We start from the raw sequence: 11,217 nt of genomic DNA, 5'->3' as shown, positions 1-11,217 counted from the left end.
TACACTGCTAAATATCTAACGAGACTAATTTTAGGGCAAAGATCTCTAATTCAAAAGTCATTTTAACTCCTGGCTTCTAAAGGATCTGAGCTTGGTTGGTAGAGTCTTCATATCGACAGTGGATGGACTTTCCCATGTTGTTTACCCCTCTCTGTTTATTAATGAGAAATTCATTAAAGGAATCAGTTTTATTGGGTTTTGTTTGGAAAAATAAACCACATAAACCTAAAATGGAGGTACTTTCTGGCTGTAAGACTCAGGGGAGCCTTAATTTCTTAGACTTTGCAGACACCATCAGTACTTCTAAAGTAAACTGGATCAAAAGATGTCTTAGTGTAATTCCTTATGGATTTATTCCAAATGATATGTTTAATATGATAAAAAACTCTCCTTTCTCTTAAAATGTAATTAATCCCCTTCTAAATGACCAGTTTCCTTTTCCAAATTTCACCAGCAATGTCTTCTTTGCTAATTTCTTTGCTGGAAATTATGTTTTTTCTAACAACTCCTTGCCTCACAAGATGAATTAAAACATATTCACAAAGATGCAATGCAGCTCCTTCTGACCCTTTGGAGCATCATGAAACCATAATGACCTTTTTTAGCCTAACTTCCACTACTTTTTCCCATAGCTTCATTGTGTGACTCATCAACTCTATACCTCTGTAGTTGCTAAAACTCTGCACATCACCCTTGTTCTCAAAGATCGGCACTAGAACACTTCTCCTCCATTCCACAGGCATTGTCTCACTCTCTAAAATGGTAATCACAGTCACGTATATAATTTGTTCAGTGATGGTCCTTGATGTCCTGCTGCACCCCAGTACTAATAATTGATTAAGGTTTTTCATTTAGTGTTCTAATGTTATGTTTTGCACTTAAACAACAGTAAGAAAGAAACTAAAGTCAGAGCTCATCTCGAACATGTCTCTTACTGCCATTTGCAATTATTACAGTTATTAACACTAGGGGGAGCAAATACAAAATACCTTTTTAATTATTGACTCAAACACATCTAACATGTTCCCCTATGATATTTAAGCCTTTATGGGAATGAGCTTTTTCTGACGTGTATGTTGGAGTGGAGTCAGTCTATAATTTCTGTGTGTTTATAATTTCAGTATGTGTGATAATGCAGCTCATATAAAAACATGTCCTCATCTATTTCCTGTGTGTGTGTAGCATCATTGTAGTAGATCATATTTTGCCCTCTGCTAGGCAAAGGCATATCAAAAATGTGAAATATTTACAAATGTGTAGCTTTTTTTCTGGAGGCCTAATGAAATGCAATGCCCAATTTGTGTGTGTGTGTGGGTGTATGTGTGTGTATGTGTGTGTGTGAAATGTTTACAAATTTGTAGCTTTTGTTTTGTCTGGAGGCCAACTGAAATGCAATGCCCAATGCGTTGAACAGTGTTTGTGTCATAAAGCGTGAAACCAGTTAGATCCAAGTGCAGGTTTATTTGCAAAATCCAAAAACAGGCAAGGGTCAAAACACCAGGCAAACAGCAACAACAAAGGAAATCCAAAAGCAGTAGTCAATAATCCTTGCGTAGGTCAGGGCAGGTAGCAAACAATCACAAACACGAAAAACAGGCAGGGTCAAAAACGAGGCAATAAACAGAACAGAGAAATACATTCAGTTTGCAGACAGGCTAACAATACTTCGCATCATACGAGAGTTCTGAGTGAGCTTAAATAGACCAGGTGATTACAAACAGGAAACAGGTGTGCTGAGTTGGTGGTGAAATGGATTGTGGGAATTAGAGTCCTGATGGTAAAGTGCAGCAAATCCTCTGGCAGCAGAGGGAGCCCTCATGGCTCTCATAACAGTCTCTGGCAACTGGTTTGGACTCCAGAGGTCTTTACACGTTCTGGGGCTTCCCTAGTGTTATCAGGACCACCCTGATGGGTCTGGACCAGGGTCTGGCAGAGTGTACTATAATGTCACTTAGCATATTGGTGACATTGAATAGCCTGGTGTTGGGCTTCTGGAAATTACTTGTCCTGCTGTCACTCCAGCTCCTGTTTTGATGTTGAGTTGTGTCAAGTGTCACATCTGTGTTCCGATCCACTGATTCACTCAGTTATTATTGCTGTAAGGGCTGAGGTCTTCTCACTTCTGGACCATTACACCCTGGCAGCTATTGGAGAAAACAACAAAGGATGACAAAGCAGGGGCAGGTCCAATCTACTTTTTAATAAGTTGATGAGGTAAAGTTGAGTATTCTTTTACTTGTTTATTCACTGTGTATGGGTCATACCAGCAGTCATCTGTATGTTGTTCCTCAATGTGGTGATTCATGATGGTAGCTGCCTGGTCTAACCATTTTTACATACATGGACATATTCAATTACGGAGCAGAATTGAGATTGCCACAGCTCCCAGTTTTCCCTAGCCATGTCTACCAGTCTTCCACCAAAAGAGATGAATGAACAGTGGGAATTCTGTGGATGTCTGTGGAGTTTCAAGGGTTGGAGAAGATCCCAATTTCTTCCTTCCTCCTCCACTTCCCACTGCAACATTCTCAGATGGACCTGATTTGCTTAACCTACAACAATTTACAATTTACAGAGATCATAAGGGTGAAACTTGGTCAGTTAAGAGTTAACTGTGTGTGTGTGTGTGTGTGTGTGTGTGTGTCTGTGTGTGTGAACAGGGAGAAGCTTGCTTGCCTAGGATAAAGCATCAGCTAAAACATCAACAGCTCCATATCCTCATGTTGTACTTCTGCTTTGCTGGGGACAGCTTACAAGAGAAAAAGGTCACCTGGAGCAGCTTGGCCCTCTCCCAAAATCACTGCAACAGCACTGCCTCACTCTGATATCAGAAGCATCCATCCCTGCAATAAAAGTCCAGGTCAGGTCATAGAGTTTTAGCATTGGAGTCATGGTAAATGCTCTCTTTATATATTTGTTATCATGATCTCCCTCTGGATTCCAAGCTAGAAACATCTCTGTGCAACAGAACCATGAGAATGAGGGCAGTAGAGCTGAAACCCCTGATAAAGCACCAGTAAAAGTCAGCAAACCTCAGGAAACACTGCACCTCCTTCAAATTCCACCGGGTTAGCCAGTCTATCACTGTACCTAATATCCATTAACATCATTAGTTGCTGGATGTTCTCCCAGCTGAAACTTTTCAGCCTTTTTTCAGCCATTTATTGCCCCTGTGCCAACTGTTTTGAGACCTGTAGCAGGCACTGAAATGAGCTCATTTAATGGATAAAAGTGTCAGATTTTTCTGGTTAAACATTTGTTATGTTATCTATGTTCTATTGTGAATAAAATTTTGGTTCATGTAATTTGAAAGTCTTTTCGTTTTGATTTTAATAAAAGATTTAAAAACGTCTCAACATTTCCAGAATTTGGGTTGTACACAATTATTCGATGTTGTGGCCTCGGGTCCTTTAATTTCTTCTTGTCTTCTAATCTTAGAAAGGTATGTGTAAGTAATTAATAGTGATTACATCATTTCTACTAATGATCTAAAATAAGACATCAAATATATAAACACTTTTATACGTCACGCTGTATAAGGGAGTCTGCCAAATGCTGTAAATGTAAATGTAAATATAATCAAATGAGTAAACTGTAATTCTACGTTGCATATGAAAGGAAAAAACATGGGAAAGTCTCTCTAGCCAAAATGTTTCTCTTTTGCATATTTTGTTAAATCCAACACTAATAAAAGCCAGCATTCATTGACACACTATTTACTCAAGTCTGTGGGTCATGTTCTTAAAGGCCAACATGTGTGTGGACTGCGTTTGAAGGCTGATCTGTACTCTATAAACAGTCACATAGTTCCACTTGATGCTATCATTGTAAGTGAGGGTGGTGGAAAGGAAATAAGAGATGCCATCATTTGTAGACTTATTGACTTCTTGACTAGTGATGTAAGGTCTATTTAATGGTTCAAACTTGTTAAATCCACAAGAGCTAAATTTAGAAAGCAGGTTGAATTATAGCCTTTAACAGGTCTTTAGGTGAGGGGTGGTATACTCTCGGCTTTAAAGCTAAGCTTCATGATTTTTAAATGTAAAGGACGTGAATAAAATAAAATATTAAATGATTAAGAAAAGATGGTTCATGTGAAAATGGTTTAGAACAACCTTCTGTTTGTGACAGTTGTCCTACATGTTTAAAGCCTTGAACGACTTCAGGTTCTTTAATTAGCATCTGTACTGCAGTTGTACTACACTATACTACAGGTGTACTGCAGTTGTACTACACTATACTACATGTGTACTGCAGTTGTACTACACTATACTACAGGTGTACTGCAGTTGTACTACACTATACTACATGTGTACTGCAGTTGTACTACACTATACTACATGTGTACTGCAGTTGTACTACACTATACTACATGTGTACTGCAGTTGTACTACACTATACTACAGGTGTACTGCAGTTGTACTACACTATACTACAGGTGTACTGCAGTTGTACTACACTATACTACATGTGTACTGCAGTTGTACTACACTATACTACATGTGTACTGCAGTTGTACTACACTATACTACAGGTGTACTGCAGTTGTACTACACTATACTACATGTGTACTGTAGTTGTACTACACTATACTACATGTGTACTGCAGTTGTACTACACTATACTACATGTGTACTGCAGTCTAATACAGTTGTGTGTTGAAGCATTAAAACTCTTTGCTTATCTTATAAATATGTTTCTTACTATATCATACTGTTATGAGGGAAATTCACATCGTTTATAATTAAGAACGATTGGAATGTGTGTTTGTGTGTGTGTGTGTGTGTGTGTGTGTGTGTGTGTGTGTGTGTGGTGATTGGGGGGTGCGTTTAAGTTCTGAAAGGCCCTAATAATCACTTGCATTATAAGGAAAATTTACACCTTGTATAATTGTAAAGGCTTAAAATGGATGTGTGTGTGTGTGTGTGTGTGTGTGTGTGTGTGTGTGTGTGTGTGTGTGTGTGTGTGTAAGAAAGAGAGCGCAACTGTGTTTGTTTCAGTTCTGAAAGTCCCTACTCAACATTTACCCAAAATTTACCCATTAAAAAAAATTCCTACCTTTTGTGTGATAGGAATGTGTGTGTGTGTGTGTGTGTGTGTGTGTGTGTGTGTGTGTGTGTGTGTTTGTGTGTGTGTTTGTGTGTGTGTGTGTGTGTGTGTGTTTGTGTGTGTCTACCATGCTGATGATAATATGTGACTATTTGACCCTTAATTGTGTGTTTCACTAGTCTCCACTAATCACAGCTGATTTCTACTAAAATAGTTTTGATCTGAAAGAAAATACAAATATATTCTTTAAGCTGTAACATTTCCTGTTTATTAATAAGTTAAAGCTTAAGGCTTGTGTGTCATTACATTTTTTATCTCTCTGTATTGTGGATGACGTGTGATTTGATATAAGATCTGAGTTTAGACTTCACTGAATTAATGTTGAACTCCAATAAAGCTGCACTTATTTGATTAAATGTTAATTGATGAGTTTAATAGATTAGTGTGAGATGTGTTTGATTACAAGGTGTTAAATATTCACCTATTCCTTGTTGTAGGTGAAAACCACAGTTGGGTTTCCTGTGAAAGAGGTAGATTTTTATGTCTCAGTCAAAGTGGAATTTTTTTGGTCACTTAAACACCCAGACCACACTCTCCCACCCCTCTCACCAGCTATATAAACTGAAGGTGATATCTGCACTAATACCATTCTGCTCCTGACCATCATTCTCTTCAACATCATCATCATCATCATCATCATCAGTCATGATCTCTCGTTCTCTCCTGCTGGTTCTGTTGGTTCTCGCCTGCCTTCAGTCCTTCACAACAGCCAACAGTAAGATAAAGTTTATCATTATTATTATTATTATTATTATTATTATTATTATTATTATTATTATTATTATCAGTAGTAATATTAAACCCCTGGTTTATAGTGATGCTGAATTTCCTAAAAAGCTGATCAGGTTTCTGTAAATAAGCAGCATTAATAAACCACTGTGTGTTTGTCACACTGTTACAGTAAAATACTGAGTGATGTGGTGGTGTGATGAAGCAGAGTTACTGTTACACTGTAAAGATGAGGATTGTTCTGTAACAGAACGTCCACAAGTGTTTTATAACACAGGTTACAATATTTATTTATTAAAGAAGAATTAATGTTTTATCTGTTTATAGTTGCATTTAATGTTGGTGAAACAAGTTAGTTCCTGTGCTTAACTACACAATTATAAATAGTTCCTTCTGTCTCTTTTTCCTATTCCTATTTAATAAAATAACAAAACAAATCAATTAATGTTAAATAAATGTCTCCCTAGAGAAAATCTCACCTTTTAATCAGTTTATGTGTCCCATCTGCTGTACACGTCCTTGTAAACAAGCTGTTACTATAGAAACAAATAAGTGCATTAATATAAACCTGCACTACAGTCAGAGCTGCTGTTATAGAGAATTAATCAACACCTTCTGACCAATCAGAGTCCAGAACTCAACTGTGACATAATACAGTTTAATAGCTACAATAATCTGCATCTGATACTAGATATAAAAGTGTCTAATATTTTCTTATTGAACATTTAATCACAGAACTAAATGTAGAAATGTTTTCACACAGATGGAAATGGACCAGATCAGTGCTGTACCAAGATTGTGACACGACCAATCCCTATAAGAGTCATTACAGATTATGAAGTAACAGAGCGTCAGTGTACAAAACCTGGAGTCATGTAAGTGTTCAGTCCCTTGTTTATTTTTAATGAATAAATAAAGTTAATATTTTCATGTCTATTAATTCTTTATGTTTATGTGTAATAGAATTGAACTTGGTACTGAATCTAACTTATAAATCTTATATATGAATCTAACTTTATATTATCTTGGAGGTTTGAGGCGTGTCAGAGTGTCTGATTTTCTGATTTTATTACAGTTTCACACTGATGTAAATCTTCTCTCTCCTCTACAGCTTTACTATACAGAACGGTCGTCTTGTGTGTGCAGATACCGGCATCAAGTGGGTGAAGAATCACATGAACAGAATTGACCAGCGTCTGTTTAACAGTCTGAGCAACACTGAAGGTGAGTGAATCTCTGTCCATTAATAACAAATTATTATTTATTTTGTACATCATTTACTGTAATAGAGCAGGTGGAATATATTATTTAACTATAAAATGATTTAATTTCTAAATATTTTTCTAAATACTTTTTTCTTTATTTATTCTACCATTATATACATAATGTAATATAATACAATAACATACATGTTTCTGTTTTTAGAAAAATAAATAAGTGATGCATATTTAAAGCAGGTTAAGGAGCTTTTTGTCTGTTTTCTCATAAACTTGTAAAATTGTAAACTTGTAATTGAAAATTATTTATGTAATTATTCTCTAATTTACAAAAAGAACAGCAAATAAAACTGGATGAGACTCATTTGATGACAGGAGCTGAAGAGTATCAGAAAGTATCAGGAGTAATGAATTATTTATTATTTATTGAACATTTAATCACAGAACTAAATGTAGAAATGTTTTCACACAGCTGTAGATGGACCAGATCAGTGCTGTACCAAGTTTGTGACACAACGAATCCCTGTAAGAGTCATTACAACATATAAAGTAACAGATCCTGAGTGTCTAAACCAGGGAGTCATGTAAGTGTTCAGTCCCTTGTTTATTTTTAATTAATAATAAAAGTTAGTAATTTTCTATTAATTCTTTATGTTTATGTGTAATAGAATTGAACTTGGTACTGAATCTAACTTATAAATCTTATATATGAATCTAACTTTATATTATCTTGGAGGTTTGAGGCGTGTCAGAGTGTCTGATTTTCTGATTTTATTACAGTTTCACACTGATGTAAATCTTCTCTCTCCTCTACAGCTTTACTCTACAGGACGGTCTTCATGTGTGTGCAGATCCCCAAGACATGTGGGTGAAGGACAACAAGAACTCAATTGACCAGCGTAAAACAGTCTGAACAAACCTACAGCGAGTTTAAATCCTCTCTCCATTAATAAATAATGAATAATCATTTTACAAAATGTACTTTTTACATAATCAGACACATGTATAACTTCCTGTTCTGCTGTAAAATTCTGTTTGATTTGTTTCTGTCTTCATGCAGATTTACATCATATCTTTTCTTCTTTCTCTCTTACTAGTGATTTGACTTGTTATAAAATAGTAGAAGAATGAAGGTCAATAAATAATCACTGTATAATGAGACGTGTTTGTGGTTCATGCAGAAGTTCACATCCTCAACATTTCTCTGTATTTATTTAGACTAACTGATACAGAAATATACATATAGAGAGGAAATTAAAGGAATTAAAGAAAAATAAAATATATTGTTAAAAAGATGATAGAATGAGTTTCCTGTGATGTAACATACAAATAAACCTAAAAACATACTACATATTTTATTGATATTTTATGTAAATGGTATTTTATTTATTTATTTATTTATTGAATTTATATTTTAAAAGAAAAGAAATAAAATGAACCAAACAGAAGGGTGTACAGTCTAATGAGAATATATAAGTTTTGGCCACAGAAAATGGCAATGAATCATTTGTGAGCTGATGGAATCGACTCTTCGCTTCATTGAACTTAGATTAAATTAAAGGAGACTGAATTCCCGTCATGTTTGTGTACTCTCTATACTTCCTGAGCAGCAGCGCCCCCAAGTGGTGGTTCCATGCAGTAAAAATGATCAGGACACCTGACACTAAATAATTTTTCCTACTAGAAGATTTGTGTACCTAGTGTCCTGTTTGATGCTGACAGCACCACCTTCATATGATGACACACGAATTAAATGATCTTACGTCTATTGAGAATGTTTCACTTCTATTGAGCATTGAGTATTTGCCAGTGAATTGCACCTGAACCTGCGCCTGCAGTCTGAGTCTGCGTAATGGGAAAGTGCATGTGGGACCGGACATTGGCTTTAGTATTTTTGGATCCTGGATAGAAAGAAATTGTACATTTTGAGATGCAGGGATTTCTCTTAGTTAACCTACATGACACTTCAGTAGGTACTACTGAGGTGTATTGTTCTCCCGCATCATTTGGAGTGGGATGTTTGTGTTTGTACTCGGCAAAGGAGGACTGGACAACGAGAAGTGACATCTCAATGTGCTTGAACTGTTGTGGTGGAAGCTCTGAGACTGGAAGGATATATTTCTGGTTTTGTCTGTATTCTTTTCCTTTGTACTGCACAAGATATGATCTTGGTTTATTGCAGAATTGTTTAATGAGTGATATTCGATCATGTCCATTAGAAGTTGTGAGTCTCATTACTTCACCTTGCACGAGTGGTCACAGTGCTTTACTGGTTTTGACAGTGGCACTTCTTGGAGAATTAATCCGTGACAACAATGTTATTTCTTGAGGCTGGCACAAAAACAGACTTCCTGATTGGCAGAGTTGTTTGAGTCCGCCTGGACATTAATCTCTCTGCAGGAAAACCCAGGGTCTGGTCACATGAAATGTTTTTAAGGTTGAGTAAGTTTAAAGACATATCTGATCCATCTCTTCTGGATTTCTCCATTAGCAGTTTACCCTCTCAGCTAGCCTGCTGGCCTGGGGATATTCTGGGCTACACTAATGGATTGTGTATAGTGAAAGTGAAAGTTTATAATTGTGCAACTTTCAGCACTTGCTAGTGACCTGCTACTAACATCTTGGCACCAGATACCACAGCACACCTTGAGGGCTCTAGTGGAGTCAATGCCTCAATAGGTCAGGGCTCTTTTGGCAGCAAAAGGAGGACCAAAATGATGGTCATTCTGTTGTACGTACATCTTATATTTGTGTGTGTCTGTGTGTGTGTGTGTGTGTGTGTGTGTGTGTGGGTGTATGTGTATACATATACACAGTCTGGTTGACTAATTGACTTCCTGTCCAATCCTCCCACATCTTCATTAAATGTTTAGTTTCATTATTAAGAGTCTTTTTAATTAAAAATCTGAAATCTGCACTCATTCAATTTTACTTGCATTTAATTTAATGTAATTTTAATTTAAATAATTTAATAGAGAAGTGTGAGATGTGTTTGGTTACAAGGTGTTAAATATTCACTTCTTCTTTGTTTTTGGTGAAAACCACAACCAGGTTTCCTGTGTTAGATGTTTTTTTTTTTTTTATCTCTCAGTCAAATGGAATTTTTTTTGTCACATAAACACCCAGACCACACTCTCCCACCCCTCTCACCAGCTATATAAACTGAAGAGGGAGGTGATATCTGCACTAATACCATTCTGCCCCGACCATCAATATCTTCATCATTCTCTTCATTCATGATCTCTCATTCTCTCCTGCTGGTTCTGCTGGTTCTCGCCTGCCTTCAGTCCTTCACAACAGCCCAGAGTAAGATAAAGTTAATCTTTATTATTATTATTATTATTATTATTATTATTATTATTATTATTATTATTATTATCAGTAGTAATATTAAACCCCTGGTTTATACTGATGCTGAATTTCCTAAAAAGCTGATCAGGTTTCTGTAAATAAGCAGCATTAATAAACCACTGTGTGTTTGTCACACTGTTACAGTAAAATACTGAGTGATGTGGTGGTGTGATGAAGCAGAGTTACTGTTACACTGTAAAGATGAGGATTGTTCTGTAGCAGAACGTCCAGAATGTTTTATTCTCTTAAACCACAGCAAATTTTTAACAGTTATTTATTTTTTCTCAAAAAAATATATTTTATATGTTTACAGTCACATTTAATGTCAGTGAAACAAGTTAGTTCATGTTCTTAATTCTGCAATTATAAATAGTTCCTTCGGTATCTTTTTTTATTCAATCTTCAATTTAATAAAACAAAAAAAACAATTAAGTTAAATAAATGTCTCCTTAGAGAAAATCTCACCTTTTAATCAGTTTATGTGTCCCATCTGCTGTACACGTCCTTGTAAACAAGCTGTAAACAAATAAGTACATTAATATAAACCTGCACTAAAGTCAGAGCTGCTGTTATAGAGAATTAATCAACACCTTCTGACCAATCAGAGTCCAGAACTCAACTGTGACATAATAAAGTTTAATAGCTACAATAATCTGCATCTGATACTAGATATAAAAGTGTCTAATATTTTCTTATTGAACATTTAATCACAGAACTACATGTAGAAATGTTTTCACACAGATGGAGATGGACCAGATCAGTGCTGTTACAGATTTCTGACACAACCAATCCCTGTAAGAGTCATTACAGC

The 11,217-nt window shown here is 35.9% G+C and overlaps 1 protein-coding gene across 1 annotated transcript in view; it reads left to right on the top strand.

The window, feature by feature from the left end:
• The first annotated feature begins 5,724 nt into the window (after nt 1-5,724).
• Nucleotides 5,725-11,217, top strand: part of LOC132849131 (uncharacterized) — an 80,688-nt gene continuing 75,195 nt past the window's right edge. The window contains exons 1-4 of the mRNA XM_060875337.1: nt 5,725-5,824; nt 6,602-6,713; nt 6,950-7,062; nt 7,528-7,639. Coding sequence (XP_060731320.1) covers nt 5,755-5,824; nt 6,602-6,713; nt 6,950-7,062; nt 7,528-7,639 — 407 coding nt within the window. The 5' untranslated portion in view covers nt 5,725-5,754. The remainder of the gene's footprint in view (nt 5,825-6,601; nt 6,714-6,949; nt 7,063-7,527; nt 7,640-11,217) is intronic.

This window comes from Tachysurus vachellii, chromosome 7 (genome assembly GCF_030014155.1).
Source record: "Tachysurus vachellii isolate PV-2020 chromosome 7, HZAU_Pvac_v1, whole genome shotgun sequence".
Classification (NCBI taxonomy): domain Eukaryota; kingdom Metazoa; phylum Chordata; class Actinopteri; order Siluriformes; family Bagridae; genus Tachysurus; species Tachysurus vachellii.
Note: the sequence above shows the minus strand (reverse complement) of the source record. Positions and strands in the feature narration are given on the sequence as shown.